Source organism: Equus quagga, chromosome 8 (genome assembly GCF_021613505.1).
Source record: "Equus quagga isolate Etosha38 chromosome 8, UCLA_HA_Equagga_1.0, whole genome shotgun sequence".
Taxonomy (NCBI): domain Eukaryota; kingdom Metazoa; phylum Chordata; class Mammalia; order Perissodactyla; family Equidae; genus Equus; species Equus quagga.
Window position 1 is genome coordinate 126,399,923 of NC_060274.1, and position 22,196 is coordinate 126,422,118.

At 46.0% G+C, this 22,196-nt stretch overlaps 1 protein-coding gene across 1 annotated transcript; it reads right to left on the reverse strand.

Moving 5' to 3' along the window:
- Positions 1 to 298: 298 nt before the first annotated feature.
- Positions 299 to 17,909, reverse strand: GBX1 (gastrulation brain homeobox 1). The gene is made up of 2 exons (XM_046668828.1): positions 17,288 to 17,909; positions 299 to 852 (listed from the first exon to the last, which is right to left on the reverse strand). Exons 1-2 carry the CDS (start codon positions 17,814 to 17,816, stop codon positions 299 to 301), a joined length of 1,083 nt encoding a protein of 360 aa, XP_046524784.1. The 5' UTR covers positions 17,817 to 17,909.
- Positions 17,910 to 22,196: the final 4,287 nt, after the last annotated feature.

Sequence of the window (22,196 nt, forward strand, 5' to 3'; positions counted from 1 at the left end):
TAGAACCCGCTCCCTCCCCAGGAGTCTACCTCAGGCCTGAAAGCCCCTCAGCAATAAGAAGCCAAACCCCTTTAACCCTGAAGCCCCCAGTCCTGAGGGTCTCCGCACTAGGCTCAGGGCCAAGTGCCCGCATCCCGGGTTGCCAGGAGAGCACATCTAGAGCTAAGTTAATGGCCAGCTGAGCCCTGTCCCAGGGCAGAATCACAGTAGTAGCCCCTCTGGTCCACAGAACCCTAACCCAGTCTCAGAGCAGACTCAGGAACAGATCCTTTGCCTTCCGAAGTCCTTGGAAGCCCCTTCAGGGCCGGGCTCCCTGTTCCATTTGTTGGTGCTGGCTCCGCACAGCAAACCTGTTGACATGCACAGGTATGGGCACAACAATCTTGGGGTTTCTTACAGGCTCCCCAGAACGGCTGCTCACATTGCCAGCTTTGATGCGCTTCCACTTGGCCCGCCGATTCTGAAACCAGATCTTGACCTGCACCTCACTGAGCTTGAGGGCGTGGGCGATCTGGGAACGCTCTGTCAAGCTCAGGTATTTCTTGCAATGAAACTCCTTCTCCAATTCCAAAAGCTGCTCACTAGTAAACGCTGTGCGGCGCCTCCGGCTTTTGCCGCCAGGAGCTGTGACTCCTGCTGCCACTGGTGCTCCCTCCTCAGTTCCAGTCCCCAGGCTTCCCTTTAGCTTCGGCTTAGGTCCCAGGAGAGCCCCGGGGCCCCCTGCAGAACTGTCCAGGAAACCGTCGTCCTCGCTGTCACCGCCCGAGCCCTCTTCCTCCTGTTCGCTGCCTGCCGGGTCTCCTGCTGGTGCCTCCAGCTTCTCCTCATCTGAGCTGTACACCTTCCCCTCTGCTGTGGGGAGCAGAAACCAACGGATGGGGAGGGAGAAGGCAAGGAAAGGGCAGTTAGGTTGGAGGAGGCACGTGGAACCATGGCCAGGCGCGGACAGAACAACGCAGGAAGAGACACACATGGAGGAGATGAGATGGGGAGGGAGGAGAGACAAGGACAGCACATCCAGGATGAGGGGTAGGGAAGAGGTTCAGGGAAGACAAAGACATGGGAAGAAAGGTATTAACCAGCACAGATTTCACTACGGCAAAGTGGGGGAGGCAATGTGTCTATCAAAGGAACACCATTCCCAGGACTGTGACCCCTCAACTTCCCCACGCCCCGCCACCTCACTCTCCCTACCCACTACCTTCCCAGCTTTCTCCAAACCCAGACCAAGAATTTTCACTCAATTGCCACCCCTCCAAACACAAAACACACAGCCTCAGGTCCCAGAATGAAGCAGTGTGGGACCCGGCTTAGGACCCTTTCAGTTAGTATAGGAAGGAATCAGTAATGTAGGAAAATTTACTTTTGCAGGATAGATGAGGAGATGGGGGCTGTCGGCCTTTATTATTCTCCTAAGAGTCCTCACCTGGCCTGGTGGGAAGAGCTATGTGTTGACCTCTATTCTGTCTCCCCTCCTTCTCTCTTCCCTAGATCTGGAATCTTAGAATCTCATTTCCAGATGGAAACTTCAGGGTCATCTGATACCCCATTCTCAGCAGCCCCTCACCCCCAAACCTGGGTCCAACAAATGTTATTGAAGGATCTGGGAGTCAGAAGGTTTCCTCCCCTTGCCCCCTTCCCAATTCTCCTTAACCAGACCATCCAGCCTAGAATGAGGACCCCTCCCAGCCACATGCCACCTTATCTGCAACCAGATTTTTCTTCCAATTACTTAGCTCCCCAAGGCCCCTTTCAATCCTTCTCCTTAATTTTAAAATGATGTCATCTTTTCCCCACCTTCCCTCTTTCCCAGCTGAGCAGCACAGTTGTTTTCTGCTCAAGTTCAGAATCCTGAGGACCGTGAGCTTGATGTCAGCTGGGAGAACAGAAGGGAATATGGGAGAAAGAGGAGAAGGAAATAGAAGTGCAGCAAGGGAAAATATAGAGAGGAAAGTGATAAAAAAGAACTTTTGACTCATTTAGTAGATTACTGATTATTTGTAATCACAGGCATTTAAACATTTTGATCTATACATAATTCTAAAATTTAATTCAACCATTGGCTTTAATCTGCTTATCCACTGACGTTTTTGTCAGAACTGCAAATGATACACTACAAATGTTTTCAGTGTTTGAGTCTTACAAACTCCCTTGTTTTTTGCCCAAAGGACCAATAAGCAGTGAAACAACTAAAAGTCAAACGAAAACCAGCCAGTAGGAAAGAGAACAAGGGAAAATGGATAATATGTATATGAATAGTCAACTCCTTACCAAGAGAGTTCACTGTGAAAAGGGAGGACTTCAGAAATGTGGGAGTGCGTCTATCTACATCCACCACATATCACATGTACGCTGATAAGCAGACTCCAAGGTCGAGAATACAACCCAAAGTAAAATAAATTCAGGGAACGATGAAATGCTTTATAAGAGAAAAAGGGTGTGCATGTGTGTACATGGCGAGAACACCTTCCAGCACTCAGAGTGTACCCGACACTCTTCTCTAACCCCTCCCTATCTGCCTGCACATGAGCAAAAACTTCTCAGAGCCACCAGGACCAGCCCAGTAACTTTCAGTCCCCTTCCCATCTCCAGAGTTGTCCTTTTCCCTCACCGATGCGAGCTACACCTGTTCCTTTTCCTCAAGAGCCACGTTTACATTTTCCTTAGAGGCCAGAATTCCCAGCCCATGTCCAGATCGCCCACCTCCATCTCAGTCAGCTCCTTCACACCTCAGGGGTATTTTTATCCCCTGGCCCCAGTCTTTTCTTCCTGCAGTACTTCATTCTTTATCTAACCTTCTCAAAACCCATGTGGCATACCCTAGTTTAGGCTCACCCAGCCTTGCTATGCTATTCCTATTTATTGCTTTACACCAGCAACTGGTCTTGGTTCTCTCTTTAACAGCTTGCCCAAGCTTCACTAGCTCCCAGCTTTAGGTACTGTCTACAGATAAATATACTGTCTATAAATGATGCATTCCTCAGAATACTCACCTTTCTTCACCCCATGCTTTCTCCCTTATCTCATCCCTAGCCAAATTCATTTTATTTTCTGCAAGATTCACACCCTTGGTTTCCGCCTTCATTTCATTAAGGGCTCTTCCCTGTACTGTTTTCCGCTCCCACAGAACTCAAACTGAACATGTCCCAAACCGAACTCCTGATCCTTCTCCCAAGCCAGCTCTTCCTCATCTGAACTCACGTCTTTCCCATCTCAGCTAAAGGTAACTCCATCCTCCCTGTCGTTCAAACCAACCTTCACCCTCTCTCACAACCCATGCCCAATCCACCAGCAAATCCCGGCAGTGCTACTGCCTTTAAAATACACCCAGACCCCGACCTCTTCTCACCACCTCCTCAGCATCCATCATCTCTCACCTGGTTCGTCGACATTTTCTCCAAACTGGTTTCCCTGCTTCTGCCCTTTCTGCCCTTGCCCCTCCCCCAGATGATTCTTCTCTCTGTTTGGAATACTATGCTCTTCACTTAGATTTTTGCGCTGGCTCATTCCCTATCTCCTTCAGGTCTTCACTTTATCAATGATACTCTCCTTGATCATGCTCTTAAAATTAAAACTCCCAACATTCTCTATCTTGCTTCTCTGCTTTATTTATTGATATAGTACATGTCACCAACTTTATTCACTTATTTTATTGGCTGTTTCTTCCTAGTAAAATACAAATTCCATGAAGGTATGGATTTTTAATATTTTTTCAGTGCTGTATTTTCAGTATCTAGAAAATTACCTACACAGAGTAGGCACTCAATAAAATATTTGTGGACTAAATAAACTATCCCTAAGCACCCTCTCACTCTCTCTTCCCATCTCTGTTCTTCCTTTCCCAAGCCCGTCCTAAAATATTCCCCACAACCCCACCCCCTCTCAGCTGTGGTGCCCAGAAGACATTCTCTCCATGAATATTATCCTATGCACTTTCCAGGATGCCCTCTCATCTCACAGTAGCTGGAGAGGAGCCCATATGGAGTGAGCATCTATGGGATCTTATGCTAAAAGAAACGAAGGCCAATCCTCAACATCATTACTCAATGCTCTAACTTTTCATTTTTATTTATTTGTTTATTTATTTATTTATTTGGTGAGGAACATTCACCCTGAGCTAACATCCATTGCCAATCCTCCTTTTTTTTTTTTTTGCTTGAGGAAGATTAGCCCTGAGCTAACATTCGTGCCAGTCTTCCTCTACTTTGTACGTGGGATGCCTGCATAGCATGGCCAAGGAGTGGAGTAAGTCCACACCAGAGATTTGAAACTGCAAACCCCAGCTGCCAAAGCAGAATCTGTGGAACTTGGCCACAGGCCCAGCCCCTAATTTTTAATTTTTAAAACATGGTTTGTAGTAAATAATAACAGAAAGAATAACAAAAGCTCGTAAAAACTCAGGCCAATATTATAATATTTTAAACAGCTGCTAAAAAGGCAGAAACTGGATTTGAGGACTTGAAGGATGAAATCATTTAGCACAGCTCCAAGTACCCAGGGGGTGTCCAATAAATCTAAATTGATGATGATTGAGATGAGGCTCCCAGGTTCCTTGATCTGGCAGGACCCTCCTGGGATCATATCATCCATCCCTTTGTCTTCAGACAGATTCCATATAATCAAGCCCACATAAGCAGGCCACCCTCAGTGCTGCTTTTAAAGCTATACAAGGAGCACAGGTTCACAAGCTCTCTTGGTTACTTGATCCCAGTGGGATGCTGAGCGGCAGGGGCAAGAGTTTCTCTCTGAGCCTTTATAGTCGTGACATTGAGAGCTCTGATAAGCAACTCTTGGGAGGAGATGGGGGTGGGGTAATAGAAGACAGCAACTGAGAGGGGAAAGTACAGCTAGCTACAGGAGTGTCTGGGAGAGTGAACAAGACTGATGAGTGAGAGAGAGAAGGGAAGGCCACAGCAGGCAGAAAGAGGACTGGGGCAAGAGAGAAGTGGGGTAGACATAGTGGCAGAAGAATTAAATGATGGGTCAGAGAAACCAAAAGGGCTGAGAAGTTTAGAGAAGGGAGAGAGAAAAATAGAAAAAAAAATCAGGGGGAAAAAAGAGTGCAAAAAGCTTTTATTTCAAACACCACTACCTTTTTTACCCAAAACATTGATGCACTTGGAGCAAAGCAGAACATTTTGGCCCCGCCATTTGCTCTTTGCTCCACCAACAGATGGAGTGCTTTAGAATGCAATGTCCAAAGTGATGGAAACATATTCAGAAGAAATGGATGAGAAATATAGGAGTCTAATTGTTTACAATATAGCAATCCTGAAACAGCTTACTATTTTCTTATGAATTAGCTAAAACATAAATGCAAACTATTTTCTTTTATCTGATTTATAATCAATATTAATGGTAAATATAATCAAAATAAAAAACTGCACATAGAAAAATGTTATTGACTAAAAGTTGACAGAAGCAAATCTTTTTGATAAAATTTCTACTGGCAAATTTTGATTTAGAATAATTGGACTTGGTAGATAATGTCCGTAAAAGTAAATTTCTAATTGAAGATGCTATAATTGGATGATATGAACAAAAAAATTGATCAACAAAACAAGACTTCACTGAAAATTTTACATGGGAAATAATTATTCTGATGAGAATAATTTCAGTAAAAGGAAAATTTTTAAATTGGAAGTGATTTGACTGTACTAGGTGGGTAGACCAAACAGATAGGAAAGGTCTGTCCTTTGTGTATGAAAATATTACTGGTAATAGAAGAATATATTGAGTTTTCAGCTTGTTCCCTATGGGTAAGTCTAGATTGTATGAAGAAGTTTGGTGTCTGTTCAGGGGGAATTATTGCGGGACAGACTGGTTATTAGGAAACATCCAGAGTTCACGTGACTTCTCATGGTGGATGCTATTATCCTAAGAACCAGAAATCACAAGTCGGAACCATAATTACTTGTAGAGTCCGTGCCACCGGCCCTAATCCCACTGCACAGAGCAGCATTCAGGCTCCAGGGAGGCACTTGCATGGGGCCTTCCTTCTGACAGGAAGGGAAGCAGCTCCAAGGACCTAGAGAAGCCTCATCTTGGAAATGGGTCAGGTCAGGCTGGGGAAGAAATCAAGGGCCAAAGAATCCATGGTAGGTATTCTCCAGGAGAAAGAATAAATAGCACCAGACTCACACAATCTAGAGGCAGAGTCCTGAAGCTGTGGTCACCAAGAATGATGAGCCTGGGTAGTGGAGCAGAAACCCCCAGGGGAGTGGAGCATCACTTTAGCTCCCAGCTACAGGAATCCACAGCGCCCCTGTGCTGTCCCTCATCTACCCTGCTGTTCTAGCGTATATCAAATCAATAGTCTTTATTATTCACGGAAGAGAAGTCACTGCACTCAGTTCTGACGTCTCTTCCCTCTACTTCAAAAACGACTACCCTCACACTCCCCCAACCACCCTCAGGACAGTGAGTCTCCTTCTCATCCTCCCTGCTCAACTACTCAGCTTCCTGAACACAGAACCAATTTGGATGGGGTCAAGTGGTGGAGAAAAACCCAGGTCATTCCTCAAAAAAGAGATATATTTGCCACCACTCTCATTTCCACATCCTCATTTCATCATCTTGCCCAGTGCAGAGTTATTTCTCTGTTCTTTTTGGAGATAGTACAATCATTCATTGCAACTAGCTCACTTTCAATTTGTTTTCACTCATCCCCATTAATTTCATGCCCCTATTTTGCTACTACTCCTTCCTATAATTTTAGGTACAATAAGGAAAATTCATTTTCACTTTCTCTCTCTACTCTTCCCATGACCCTTCAGCATTCTCTACTCCAAATCCACATGAGAAATTTTCTCTACATCACTACCATCCAGAGCCCCTCCCACCTTCATGACAAGTTCAGGGCAATTTCCCCACCACTCCAAGCTCAGGGGTCCCTTCATGGCATACTAACATTGTCATTGCCAAGAGCATGCTTGTATGACCTTTAACTTTCCAAAACACTTTCATACTTATTATTTTATCTTAGGCAACTCATTGAAGTAGAGTAGACCCATTATTAGTAGTAATGGGAGGTTAGTAACCCAATTTCCAGGTGAAAAAACTGAGTTCAGAAAGATTAAATCATTTTCCTAGATCACACAGTTAGAGACAGAGCCATGTCTAGAATCTTGGTCTCTCAAATCTCCAGTCAATGCTCTTTCTATCCTTTCTAGTAAAATACATTCTCTTTCCCTCCCAATCGAAGTAAAACCCCTCTCCCCAGATGCCTCATCAGATAAATAACCTTTCTACCAAATCCAGTTTTGTTCTCTTTTTGGTGAGGAAGATTGTCCCTTAGCTAACATCTATGGCAATTTTCCTTTATTTTATATGTGGGACGCCACCACAGCATGGCTTGATGAGCAGTATATAAGTCCACACCTGGGATCCAAACCTGCAAACCCCGGGCTGCTAAAGCAGAGTACACAAACTTCACCACTATGCCACTGGGCTGGCCCGGAATTCAGTTTTATTTAGACCTCATCCGTTTCACTTGTCACTACAGAGCTCTAGCCTAATCATTAATGTCTTTCCTTAACATTCTTGGAGAGATTCTTAAAATTGCCATAGAAGAGGCCTCACTCACCAAATGTCACCTTTGTCCTTTAATAGGCTATTTCTCCCATCATTCCCCAAGAGAAAATTCCCACCAGATCTTTCTCCTATTTTTTCTGTCATTATTGGTTTGTACAGTGTAATCTTACCAGACAGCATTCCTTTTATTTAGAAATGTATTTTCTCATTTTAAAAATGCCATTTCCAAACTATGAAAACAGTTTTGTTTTAATATCAATTTTCTTTAGCTTCTAGTTTACAACTGTCTCCCTCCTCCCTCAAGTACAGCTCTTTCTTGGACAGGAATCAGCCTCATTGAGGAACAGAAATTTTTCTTCCATCTTCATCACTCTCTACCTTCTCCATTACAGAACTCTCTCCAAGAGCTTCACTCCCAGTCTCTTCTATCGGTCCTAGGACTACTTATCTAGCCAGGCAGAAGGCTTTCCTCCCTAATACTGAAAGGGAGTTAAAGGTACGTTCTTTTCTTTCTTTCTGGTTGAGGTGGACATCTGTTTGGGATTTGTTTTTGTCTGCCCGGCATCCCTTCCCCCTTTTGTTCACTAACAGCAACCCCTTCCTTTGGGCACTGCTTCTTGCCTACCACCCAGTACAGTGGGACAGTCGATCACATTTCTCCACCCGTGGGGACTCGACTCAAGCTAGTTAATCAGTCATTGTAGGATTTTATATATGCTGGAATCCACTGGGGTCCCAACCTTGGATTATAAACATTTAGAGCTGCTTATGCTTGTTGCCCTCCCCTACCTCTTTTTTTTTTTTTAAAGATTTTATTTTTTTCCTTTTTCTCCCCAAAGCCTCCCCCCGGTACACAGTTGTATATTCTTCGTTGTGGGTCCTTCTGGTTGTGGCATGTGGGACGCTGCCTCAGCGTGGTCTGATGAGCAGTGCCATGTCCGCGCCCAGGATTCGAAACACTGGGCTGCCTGCAGCAGAGCGCGCGAACTTAACCACTCGTCCACGGGGCCAGGCCCCCTCCCCTACCTCTTTTTTTTTTTTTTTTTTTTTTAAGATTTTATTTTTTCCTTTTTCTCCCCAAAGCCCCCCGGTACATAGTTGTGTATTCTTCGTTGTGGGTTCCTCTAGTTGTGGCATGTGGGACGCTGCCTCAGCATGGTCTGACGAGCAGTGCCATGTCCGCGCCCAGGATTCGAACCGACGAAACACTGGGCCGCCTGCAGCGGAGCGCGCGAACTTAACCACTCGGCCACGGGGCCAGCCCCCCTCCCCTACCTCTTTTAAGAGGAAGATGAGGCCAAGACAGAGAGAGGAGCCAGACTGAGAGCAAGAATAAAAGCCCTAGCAACACTGCTTGCATTCTGGGTCCACGCCTGCACTTTGTGGTCAGGTGAGTCAGTACGTGCTCGTTTTAGCTTACGTCAGAGTTGAGCTGCTATCACTAGCAGCCCAAAGGGTTCTGACTACACACCGTGCTGTAACTAGAAGCGACGACAATCACATGACTCCAGGGAAAGTAAGCCTCTGCACCTCGCTCCCACAAATCTGCCATCCAAAATGATTTTTCCACATTACCTGAAATTATTCATAACAACACCACCTAAAATTCTACCAGTTTGAAATTCATTTGAAGTTTTAAAAATCTCCTTACTCTAGGGGGCTGGCCCCGTGGCCAAGTGGTTGGGTTCGCGTGCTCCGCTGCAGGCGGCCCAGTGTTTCGTTGGTTCGAGTCCTGGGCGTGGACATGGCACTGCTCATCGAGCCACGCTGGGGCAGCGTCCCACATGCCACAGCTGGAGGGACTCACAACAAAGAATATACAACTATGTACCGGGGGGCTTTGGAGAGAAAAAGGAAAAAAAAAAATCTTAAAAAAAAAAAAATCTCCTTACTCTATCAGAGTGTCAATTATTTTAATGCAACGGCTTTGCTCCTAACATTAAGTCAAGATCAGACTTATGAAGGAATAGGAATTTTGATGTAGAAAAAAGGAGGTATTTTTTTTTTAAATGACAAAGGAAGAACCGTTCCCAGTGGGACATAGCAGAAGGACTTTGGGCAGCCTTGGGATCTACAGAGGGATCCCAAAATGTGAGCTAGGGAAAGCAAAAGGAGGGAGAATGAGCCAAAGACAAAATTTGAAATCTACCCCTATTAGATTAGCATCCCTCATATAAACAGTTCTCAGAATGCAGCGCCTTTTCTATCATCACTCTCAGAAATATTTGTCCTTATCAGTACAGAGAGTGTCACCTATTCTTACAGAATTCCTGGTAAAGAGGTCTTTCTCAGCTTAATTCCCAGGAAAGCTCCCTATCCGTTTCCAGTACAAGGACAATACCAATAATTTCTTGCGCACCTATTACTTTAGGATGCCAGACAAATATCTTCTCATTTAATTCTTAACTCTGTGAGGTAAGTATTGTTGCCCTTATTTTACCAGTGATGAAACAGTCTGCAGAGGTTAGTATTTCACTGTAGATCACAAAGAAAGGGTGCCACCAAGATCTGTATTCAAAGCCGGCGCTCGTTCCTCTGTGCTACACCACATCTCTTTGTTAACACTGAATGGAAAAAAAAAGGGTGAATTCTAATGTCACCCTCTCACAAATACTGTACCAAACAGAGAAATAATATAGAAGGCCAGGCACTGACTCCACAACACAGCTTTTCTTTTTCTCACTCCCTGACGGGCACTGTTTCCTTCCTCACCGGTAACCTCGGTCACAATTGACCCCCAATCTTTTTGGCCTAGATGAGATCTACTCCCACCTTTATCAAATGTTTCTCTCTCATTTAATATGATGGCTGCACACAGCCACAGCTCAGGTGACACCTCCCCAATTCCAGATGACAAAGTCTTTTCTATCCTAAAGCCCAGTCCTGATTTCACCTCAAGATGTCCATACCCCAGCCTGCCTCATCCTCGTCAGCTACCGCAACAACTCAGCACTGAGAAGTATAGAATTTCCTCCAATCCCTCTGCTCAGGATGACTTTTTAAAGGAAATAATTCATTAATAAAGCTTTCCTTATAGATAAAGACAGAATTGTAGAGCTGGAAGCAACCACAGAGTTCACCTAAATCAAACCGCTAATTTTACTGACGAGGAAGCTAAGACACAGGCAGGTGTGATTTGGCCACGACCACTCATTTACATACTTCGAGTATCTACGCATAAGTGATAGAATAGTTATCGTCCATTCCAGCACATGTGCTTCTTACCTTCGCTCTCAGGGTGATTTCATCTTCCTCCCTCCTAGCACACCTCTGCATCACTTCTTTTCCCATTGCTCCCAATACAGACTTCCATCTTCTCCATTACTTCTATTATAATACCATCTCCTCCATAATTCACAGGCAAGAAATCTATCTCCCATTACCCTCAGTTCAGAAGTATTTTCCTGTTTCTCCCGTCCTCATTTTCACACACTGCTTTTTCCTCATAACCCTAGTCTCTGTTAGTCCCTGCCACTCCCCCCCCCCCCCCCCCCCCCCCCCCTGCCGCTTCTAATACAGACTTTTTGTTTCCTCACTTGAAGATTATTCCAGTCCCTTCCATAACGGGAAAAGAATGAAGACACTGCTTCATGACTACTTGTGGTACAATGCTGTCTCTTTCTATACAACTTAATTCAACTTGTGTATGTCACTCTTCCATCATACCAAATTCAAGCTTCTCTTCTCCCTGTCACTTTCTCCCAATTAGGACACCAATATTTCTTCCACATTATTCTAAGCTGATAGCTTTCTCCCAGCATGAGCATATTTCCAGTGGAAAACTCCAACCTTTTCTCTCTTACCCCTAATCCACGTCTTTTTCGTCTCATCATTACCGCTGTAGCGGTGGGCGTGACCGCCAGCACACACAGCTCTGTCCTTTTCATGGGTTCAGACAGAGTTTCTTCTCTCCTATCCTTCATGAGGCATTTCCTCATTCCCCCTAGATAAAATTTCTCTCCCACCAAACTCTTTCCTTCTCACCATTCCTATTTGTTTCTCTCTTTTTGTACATCTACTCCATCACTTCTCTCATTTTTATTTCCTAATTCCCAATCAGTTTCACTGCAAAGATCCTTCTTCCCCCGTTACTTCCAAGGCAAAATTCTTGCCTACAGCTTCTGATTGTAACATTATTTTCAAAGCAAAGCACTTTCCTCATATCACGTTCTTCCTTCTTTCCAATTAAAATGTTTCCCCCTCATTATTCCAGTTACTGCTTCTCTCCCATTATTCCCAGTATGGACTATTCATGCCCACCACTCTGAGTATAAGAATCACCCCCTAACCAGCTATAACATATCTCTCCATATTTACAAATGCCGCTGCAGAGATCCCTTCTCTCTTCCAGCCCTCCCAAGTGTTGCTTTCACTATGATAGAAGGCATTTCACTATCCATTCCAATACTCTCAATAAAAGTCTCCTCTTGTCATTTCTGAGATTCTCTCTCCCTCTCAACCAGGAGTTCTTAACCCTTTTTGTGCCATGGACTCCTTGGCAGTCTGATAAAGCCTACAAACCCCTTTTCAGAATAATGCTTTTCGGTGTCTAACATAAAATACATAGGATTACATTAGAAGCCATTATATAAAAATATAGTTATCAAATATTTAAAAATGAATTTGTGATATAATCATATATGTTTATTTATTAATTCATTAAATAAGATGCCTCTGATGACTGTAAATTTATATCAATAACTGTGATTTCTATTGGTGACAAAAATCTCAGGTACTGTTGAAATGACTACTATGGTTCCTGGCCTACATTCATAATTAAAGGAAGTGCCAAATTTTAGTTAGAAGTTAGTAAAAATAAAGATGTAATTTTTTCCCCACCTGTAATTAACAGATACCCTCACAAGAGATGCATGGAGTCCATGTTAAGAATTCTAATTTAAACACTGAGGCTAGAAAAATAAGTTTTCATTCTATGGAATTGAAAGGATCATTAAAATTCACCTGAACCAAAACTTTTATGTTACTGATGAGGAAACCGAAGCCTAGAGAAGTTCAAAACTTTGAGTCTCCTGTAGTGTATTGAATATTCTAAGCCCATAATAGACATACAATAAATTTTCCCTGAATTGAACTGAGCAACTTGCCTAAGTTGCACAGCTAATGATTGACAAAGTTGAGAACTGAACCCATGTGTCATGACTCTTAAATCAATGTTCCTTCAATCAGATTAAGCTAATGCAATATTTGTTTTTCTGTAAATGTCAATGGAGCAATCACTCTCACTGTATGCTCTTCCTCTAAATTTCTAGGAAACCATACTCTGGGTCTCTGTCACTTCCAAGAAAAATTTCTCTCTCCTGTTGCTAACAGAAGTCTCTGATTCCATGTCATATTATCATTTCCTGTTTTTCTCTCATGAGTAAATATATCTTGACAGTCATAATGCATATCTATTCAGAAATTAATTGACGGTCATCTAAAATGTTCTCTGGCTACAATCAGGTGCTTAGCTTACGGCAATCAGCACTCAAATAGCAGGCTCCCAAGAAGTTTTCCCAGTCTCCTTGCATGATTTCCTTTATTATTGCCAATCTCTATTCATAAATCAGCAAATCTTTTTCTGTTTAGTTAAAATAATGTTTACTACACTGCCATCTCTCAGGTTTGTCCCGTCATATTCTCTTTTCCATATCACTTCAACTACAAATGTTTTTTCTTCGCCATGCTCAATACTGGCATTCTCTTTCACAGCAATCTCTCACTATATTTTTTCATTCATTCAACAATTATATATGGAGTATGTATCATCCCTTACTTCTTAAATATTTGTTTTCAGGTAATCCAAATCTTTTCTCCCTGAATGAATTATTGCTCTAGACATCTCCAATTTAAAGTTTTCTTCTGCATTTTTCCAAACAGACAGCTCTTTTCATCACTTCCCGCAGCACGCAACATCCTCTTCACCAGGCATCTCTGTGATGTGTGTTTGCACCACAGCCTCAGGTTAGCTTTGATTACTCTCAGAGCTCACACACACCTTCACACACAACAAGATCACCTCTTCCTATCCCACTCAAGGCAGAATTCTCTTTTTTCCTGTCATTTAGAGCTTACTGCTCTCTTCTCTCCATTATTCCTAATACATCGAGGACTTCACTATCCACCCCAATTCAAAGCTCCTTTCCCCCATCACTTCCATATGACTCTGCTCTTACAAGTCTCTAGATCTGTTATGTTGAATATGGTCACCACTGGCCACATGAGGCTACTGACCACCTGAAACATAGCTAGTCTGAATTGAGATGTGCTGGAAGTATAAAAAAACACACTGGATTTCAAAGACTTATTATGAAAAGAGGATATAAAACATCTCATTAAATTTTTTTATATTGATTAATGCTGAAATAATATTTTGGACATATTAGGTTAAATAAAATATATTAAAATTAATTTCACTTGTTTCTTTTTAATTTTTAATGTGGCTAATAAAAATTTCTAAGTTACATGAATGGCTTGCTAGACAGCACTATTCTGGGCTCTTCTGTAGATTCATACTTTTAAATCTTCCCTATTAATTCAAAATTCTCTCCTGTTATCACTCTTAATAAGACAGCCTCCCCAACTATCCCCCTGCTCCCCTCATTCCACACCTAGAACTATTTTCAATCTACCATTCTCAATACGTCTTCTACTCCATTATTTCTGTACATAGTATTTGTTTTTGCCTGCTAATACAGCCTCCACCTCTGCAATCAAATCATAACAAAGTTCTGTTTTCTTCTTCATCAATTCTAATAGGATGGGACCTGTCTTAACTCTCAGCAAAATTTTTAAAAATAATCCTTGTAATTCCCAAGAAAAAGAACTTCACTTATTATTTTTCAAATTGGCCTATCTTCACTATAATTTCATTTAAAAGGGCTAGTAATTGTAAAGCAGTAAACAAGTGTAAATTAATAATTTCAGAGCAATGTTACCCATTCACACTAGGACAGCAATTCCTCCTGTCATTTTAAAGACAGGATTCGTTCTCTAAACTCGACATTGAGGTTTCAATCCCATTGTTTAAGCATAGAATTCTCTTATTTCATGCTAAATACTCTCATACTTAATTTCCCAAAATGGAGTATTTGTTTTCCCACCATTTTCAGCATGGGCCAATGTGTCATTGCCCCCCAAATTGATTTTAACAAATTAACATCTCTAGAATTGCCTTTTATCAACTATTTTAGGGGAAAAAAATCAAGACTGGGAGGGTAGACGTGAGTGAGTGGCGTGTGGAGGAAGAGTTGGGAGAGTGTGTACTAAGAGTGATAAGAAGTGGCAATCACAGACAAGCTGTCCCAAGCATTATCCTCTTGGAATGTTTCTTCTGAAATCTCTCCTAACTGTTCTGCCCCAGAAACCCCACTATAAACCCTTTACGTATGTCTCTTCCCAATTTGAGTGATTACCTTCACTCAAGCACCTCTGAAAATTCTTCCTCTGTAAGGTCTCCTTCCCATCGTTCTTAGGAAAGAAATTCCTTGTTTTTACTCCAAGAGCAACACAAGTCTCTCTTCTTTTTTCGCTTCCAATATTTTCCTCTGATGATGAAGATCTTTCCTTCATCATTATATATATATAAATTCCAGTTTCCCATCACTCCCAGTATTGAAAAATCTTTTTAAAAAATTATTCCTAGCATTAAAACTTTTCCCTGTTTCCTACTAGTATGTTTATTTAGCTCCCTCCCAATCCTCTCTCAAGACAGAACTCCTTCACATACACACACACTTCTGGTTCAGAGATATTGCTCCCTTTCATTTAGCCCAGGCTAGAAATCCCTTGCACACATCTCTTCCAACAGACAGCCTTCTCCTGCCTCAAACTCTGTCTTTGGATAATCTGAGTATACATACAGCTCATTTGTTGGTCCTTTCCTCTATTCTTCTTTCCTCAATATTTCTTTTCTGTTCTTTTCTCTGCTTATTCCTTTCTCTTTTTCAGTGTCTGGTTTTACAGCCAATATTCTATCTGCTTCATAAAAGAGCCCCCATTATACAAATAGGTCAAAATATGAACTAAGGGGAACCTGTAAGAGTAGGAGAAGTTGCTTGTTCTCGCGTGGTTTGGGCGAATTCCCCCCTCAGATCCCCTGCTCTGGTGGTGTCTCCTCTCCCCCACCTCAGCTCATCTCTTCCCCAGATGTGTCTAGTTCTTCCTCCCGCTCCTACTGCCTCCAAAGCCATCCATCCCTCTGATGGCCTCCCTTGCTCTCTTTTCTGCCTCAGGACTATCCTGTTCCGAAAATCCTACTGATCCTTTCTTCTTCCAATCCTCCTGCTGGCTCATCCCTGTTTGCCCTACTCTGGGCCCTTTTATCTTGTGGACATTTCCTCCCACCTTCCAGTTCCTGCTCTATCATTTCCTTTTGATCCTGCTTAGGAGGTGCTGCTCAGACTTCAGCCACTGGATCCTCCTGGTCCAACCAGGTACAACAAAACAACAGCTGAATGCCCAAAGCCAAAATACCTGGGGCTAAAGAGGAAAAGAGGAAGACAGGCCCTATAACAGCCCTTGGGGTCTGGAGGAGTGATTAGCCCTTTGGACAATTCCAAGGAAGGGCCCAGAAACCTATTATCAGGAATTACCCTTGCCTGGCAAAGGACAAAAGGACTCTTGGATCTCCTCCTTGACTCTGACAGAGTCAGCCCTGAGGCCTCCTGGGGTCACCTCCACCTGCTAAGCTGGATGCGATGAATGGATAAGCAGAGGCAGATTCCTCCTGATGCTAAGGAACTGTAAGATTTCGGAACCCCACACTTGCATGCAACCCCTGTTTTTCTTAAATAAGGCCCACCAAATTGTATAAGCTTTGGACCTCAGCCCCTGGATCTGCCCCTGGACAAGGGAAAGCTTTTCTGGCTTCTAGGGATTAAGGATCAATAGGGAGGCTAGGAGGACTCTAATCAGAGTGAATCTAAACAGGGTTCAGTGTAACAACTATGCTTCTACAGAGAGGGCACCGTCCCACAGAGGATCCAGGGTTCCTGAATTCTCTCTTAATTGAATCTCACTGGTTCCAGAATCTTAGCTGGGTTCTTGACTCCAGGCCTTTGGGCCACACCCAACCCAGCCCAGCCTTTAGCCTCTCTCTTGGCCTCCCAGTCAGCCCTGGTCCAGCGGGTGCTAGGGCCCCTGCTAGCTAATGTTCCTTTATGCCCCCTACCCAGTTCTTCAAGACTTGGCTCTAAATCTGCCAATTCAGAAGTGACCTCTACTACTAAGGTGAAGACAGGTCACCAACAGGGTCACTACTGCTTTAAGACCCTCCCTTTGCCCCTGCATTCAGAGACCACTCGGGGTCAATACAATCTTCTCTTCAGAAGCCAGAAGTGTCCTCTCCTCACTGAACTGACAGCTGCCCCAATGTACCCTCACCCTGGGGTCTTGCTGGTGTCCCCAGGAGTCCCACAGTTGCAGTTTCTCTATTCCTGGCAAAGGAGAAAAATGAAGGGATTCTGAAAAGGAGAGGCGGGAGTGGAGGCTTGAGGACTAGAATGCCACTGATTTGGAAGGGAGTAGCGGGACGTCTTCCGGGAGGCTTCAGGCACTCTGGAGACAGAGCAGGTTCTGGGATCTAGAGGTGCCGTGTTTGGAACGGAATTGGAAGTGGTTCCGCGAACCCGCCATCTCGGGCTCTGGGATTCCAGGGCTCCAGGCAGGTGCCGAGCTTCTGAGCAGGCTGCTGTCTGGGATTTCCGGGTGAACTTGCCTCCCGCCCGGCGCCCTGCTCGGCCCCAGCACTTACCCGGCAGACTTGGGAAAGTCTCTGAGAAGTGCGGAGGCGGGGGCGGTGGGGGCTCTGCCACTTTCTCCCGGGCCGGCAGCAGCTCCTCGGCTTCCAGCCCGCCCTCTGGGCGTCGGCCGCCCGGCTCGGGGTTGTTTCGGGCGGCGGCGGCGGCAGCGGCGAGCTCCGGGGGCCCGTAGAAGGCGTCGGGCGGCTCCGCGAAGCTGGGCAGCGCGGTGGTCAGCGCCACCATCGAGGGCACAGCCTGGCCCAGCCCCGCGCAGAAGGTGTTGGTAAGGCGGCCGGCAAAGGAGGCTAGCGGGGCGAGGGGCGGGAGGCCGGCGGGCAGCGGTGCAGGGGCCAGCGCCTGCGGCAGCACGAGCGGCCGGTAGGGCATGAACATGGGGTAGCCGGTGTAGAGCAAGTGGCCGGAGCGGGGCGGCGGCGGCCCGATGAGGGAGTCGATGGAGAAGGCAGTGCCCGGGCCCCCGCCGCTGCCCCCGCCGCTGCCCCCAGGGGCGCCCCCGCCTCCGGCTCCAGCTCTCTGCATCTTGCCCGGAGCTGCGGCCGCCCCGGGGCGCTCCCCTCCCGGCGCCGCCGTGCGCCCCGCGGCTCGGGCGCCCCGCGCGGACACGCAGGGCTCTCTCCCTGGCTCCCGGGCCGAGGTGTCGGCGGGGCGCGGGCTCGGCGCAGTGTGGCTCCGGCGCCGCGCTCCCTCTCTCTCATAAGGAGGGAGGGGGCGGGCGAGCGGGCGGGCTGGGGGTGTCGCCCTCCGGACTCATCCATCTTCCTCAAATTACGCTTCACTTCCTCCCTCCGCCCGCCGCCGCCGCCGCCGCGCCCGGCTCCCGCTCCCTCCGCAGAGCCGGTTCCCAGCAGCCCGGCCGGTCGGCCCGGGACCCCCGCCTGCCCCTCGCAGCCCAACCAACTATTATTAATGGAGATTGATGAGGCCGGACACGCCGCTTTGTGAAAGTTTGCGGCCGATGAGAAGGCGGTGGCAGCTGCTGGGCCAGCGCCCCTCCCTCCACCCAGCCCGCCCCCCACTCGGCCCGCTCGGCCCGGGCGTGGACTGGACCGTGGGCCCGGGCGTGGACGCGGCGGCAGGCAAGAAGGGCCCACCGGGAGAGGCGGGCGGATGGGCGGCGGGGAAGGACCACAGCGCGCCCGGCCCGGGGCTGCCGCCCTCCGTCGGACCCTAGGCCAGTCCCCCGGCGTGCCTCCCCGCCCCCGAGGCCCCCTCCCTGGCCCCTGGGGCGGACGACGTGGCGGCCCCAAGAACAAACTCCGGCGCGGCGGGCGGGACGGGTCCCCCACGCCCCCAGGGGCGGCGAGGCGGGGACGACAGGGGGCGCGCTCTGCGGCCGGCGCCGCGGCTCAGGGCCACCCGTATTGGGGCCCTTTTCCTCTTCGAAGGGTCGTTTCTTCCCGACTTTGTTCACACTCTCTCCCCTGGGCTCTCTTCTCTTGGCGTTGGCTCTTCCCCTTCCCTCCTCCGTCGCGGACTCAGTCACTCACTCTGGCCTCTGTGGCTAATTTCCTCAAGGGCCCACACTATATCAGGTACTTACCATTCCTCTCACCTTTCCCCCTCCACCCTTCTCCCTTTACATTCTTTTCCTTCCTCCCGCTCTTCCCTTTCCTGCCCTCATTTCTTTCCCTATTCCTATTTGATTATTCCCATTTCTCATTCCCTATCCCAGTCCGTCTTATTCTATTTTTTTTTTCTCATTTCTTGCCTATATCTGTCTCTCTTGTCTGTCTTTCTATCTCCGTCTTCCTCCTTCCCTCTCTCCCCTTCTCCTCTGCTATTAATTTCCCTGATTGGCTCCCCTGCTCCTGCGCCGCTGATGAGCCCTATTCATTCCCGGGCCTGACACTTTCGACCTGCCCTGGCTGATTGCTGGGGGCTGGCCCCAGGAGCGATGATGAGCCCCAAGGGTCAGCGGCGCTAATTATCCGCTAATTGCGATGACTTTGCTCACCTCCCCCATTCTCAGACACAGAAATGGTGGTGCCTTTTACCCTCCCCCTCCTCCTGATTCCCAGAAGTAGAGTTGTCAATCTAGAGGCAAAAGTCATGAGCACTTTCGCTTGAGAGGAGCCTCAGGTCAGCAGGCAAGAAAGACATAAGATAGACAAGTCAACAGAAGAAGAGTGACCCAAGCTTTAGGACACAGAGCAAGCCTGGCCAGCTAAAACGAGGATCATCTAGTCACTGGGAGACTGTTATTCAGGTGGGGCCAGGGAGAGCCAAGCTAATTAAAATTAAAAGTAGCAAAGCCAGGCAAGTTTAGGGAGATACAGTCTAGGTAGAGGAAGTTATTTGGCTCAGGTGAGGAGAAAAACCTATGGCAAAGAGTCTCAGTGTTTCCAAGCCAAGACAGAGCAGGGCAGGAGAGAACTCTGGATCTCAGTGACATTTGTTCAAATCAAGAGCGTTATGTTGGCCTAGTGAACGCTGCTAAAGTCAGGCTGATGTATTAAAAATCAGCACCCTGAAGGACACTATCACCAGAGTGGGACAGAATATGGTGGGACCCAAGAAGGGAGATTTCTTTGGTTACGCTTGATTGACAATTCATCAGAGAGGTAAAGGGAGAAGAGTGTGGTTTCCAGGCAGTCTTGATCTATCTTGGGCTTTACATTAAACTCAGTGAAACTTCTGAAAGATAAGTTTGGTGGGAAGATGTCACCATGGAAAAAGGAGAGATGCACTAACTTAGATCTGGGAACCCCAACTCACTTCTAAAGTACTAGGATAATCCTTATACGTCCTCCTAAAGATATTTTTCAGAACCTTTTGTTAAATTAACCAAGCACTTCATGGTACCAATATGGAAGACCAATCTGCAAAAGTGTCATGTACTTAAAAAGTGAGAGGTCAGTACTTGGTTTGATGGCTTTACAGTGTTGGATACAAAATAGAGGCTTTTTTTCTTTTTTGGAGGAAGATTAGCCCTGAGCTAACATCTGCTGCCAATCCTCCTCTTTTTGCTGAGGAAGACTGGCCCTGAGCTAACATCCGTGCCCATCTTCCTCTACTTTATATGTGGGACACCTACCACAGCATGGCGTGCCAAGTGGTGCCATGTCTGCACCCGGGATCCAAACCGGCAAACCCCGGACCACCAAAGTAGAACGTACGCACTTAACCGCTGTGCCACTGGGCCGGCCCAATAGAGGCTTACTGACTTGATAAATTATTGAGAGAACTTTGGGCTACAATCACTGAAATTAAAGCTATATGAGCAGTAACAACACTAATCAAATAAAGCATGAAGGAAGAGCCATTTTTAAAAGTAATTGCATTCATTTTTTGCATAGGTAATAAAATCACATAGCACAAAATACCAAAAGCTCGAAAGGATATATATATTGAAACATCTCCCTCCCACCACTCCCCCAGTAAAAGGCCACTTTAATAAGCCTGTCACTCTCTCGTGGGACAAAATGGATCATGCATTATCAAGGACTCAAGGTGAAAGACCCTCTGATCTTGAAGATGTATGTCACCTAGTTTAAGCCAAGATCTTATTGCCCAGAACTATACTCAGTAAAGTGGAATTCTCTGCTCAAGCTGGCACAGAGAGTACAGGCTTAAAGCTTGTTGTCAACAAAGCCGAGTGGTCCACCATTCTGAAATGAGGCAAGGGAGGCCCCAGGGTCTTTGTATTGCCCTGGTGTGGTGTGTGTTTATTAGATACTGTATTTTATAATCCATTTATAGTCCTGGATCTGTTTCCTTGCCACGCTGGGGTCATGTGACTTCTGCATAGTCTTTGACATTCAGTAGCTAAACCAGGATAAAAGCAGTCACATACACAGCGGCAACTGAATAGCCCATTTCCTTTCCCTGCCCTTTCATGGACCATGGAACTGAGGCCACGTGGTAAATGGAAAAAGGCTTTGGTTGCAGTAAAAAGACCTGGAGTTAAGTTCCTCTTCTGACTCCTCACTGAGCCATGTGAACTTGGCTCCTCTTGACTTAACTTCTCCATGTGTAAGAGAGAATGATTAATATCTACTCTGCCTAGTGAAAAAGTTGGTCTAAGAGGCCAGCCTGGTGATGTGGTGGTTGAGTTTGCCCACTCCACTTTGGTGGCCTGGGGTTTGTGGGTTCAGATCCTGGGCACAGACATATACACCACTCATCAGGCCATGCTGGAGCGGCGTCCCACATGCAGATTGGAGGAAAATTGGCACAGATGTTAGCTCAGCAACAATCTTCCTCAAGCAAAAAGAGAAAGACTGGCAACGGATGTTAGCTCAGGGCCAATCTTCCTCACCAAAATAATAATAATAAAATAAAAAATTGAAAAAAAGGATTAAAATTTTTTTTTAAAAGTCGGTGCAAGGATCAAGTGAATAGGAGGAAAGGCACCTTTCACCTTTCAAAATGATTTCTTCCTGGACTAAATGGACAAAGAAGGGCAGAGTGCTCAAGAATGGAATTCTCCCAAATCAGTGTCTCTCCAAAAACTGCTTCTTCCTCTCCCATCAGTACCAAGGACAGAAGCTGTTTGCTATCACGTCTGAACAGAGCTGGCTCCTTTCTTTACCAAGAGAAAACTCTGTGGTTCTCCAGTTGAACCCCTAAACAGACCCATTGTGGGCAAGTAACTCCCCTCATTGTAGACAATGGAATTCTAAAGTGCTTCGTTAATTGTCCACATGCTCTGACTTGTCCCACTCTCACTACTCCACCTGTTGAGGAAATGCTCCTACAAAGGAATTTCATTTTGAATCTACCCTCTCTGCTTGTGCCAATGTCAGACCCCATCATCTGGCCTCCCTTTCACGGATTGGAAACCAAGGACCTGGGATGCTGAGAAAGAACGAAGTATTCGAAAGTCAAAGCCACCAGATCGATCCCTCCGCCTCACTCGTTGGCAGGAGAGAGTCCACTCACAGTGGGCAGCGTCGGGCC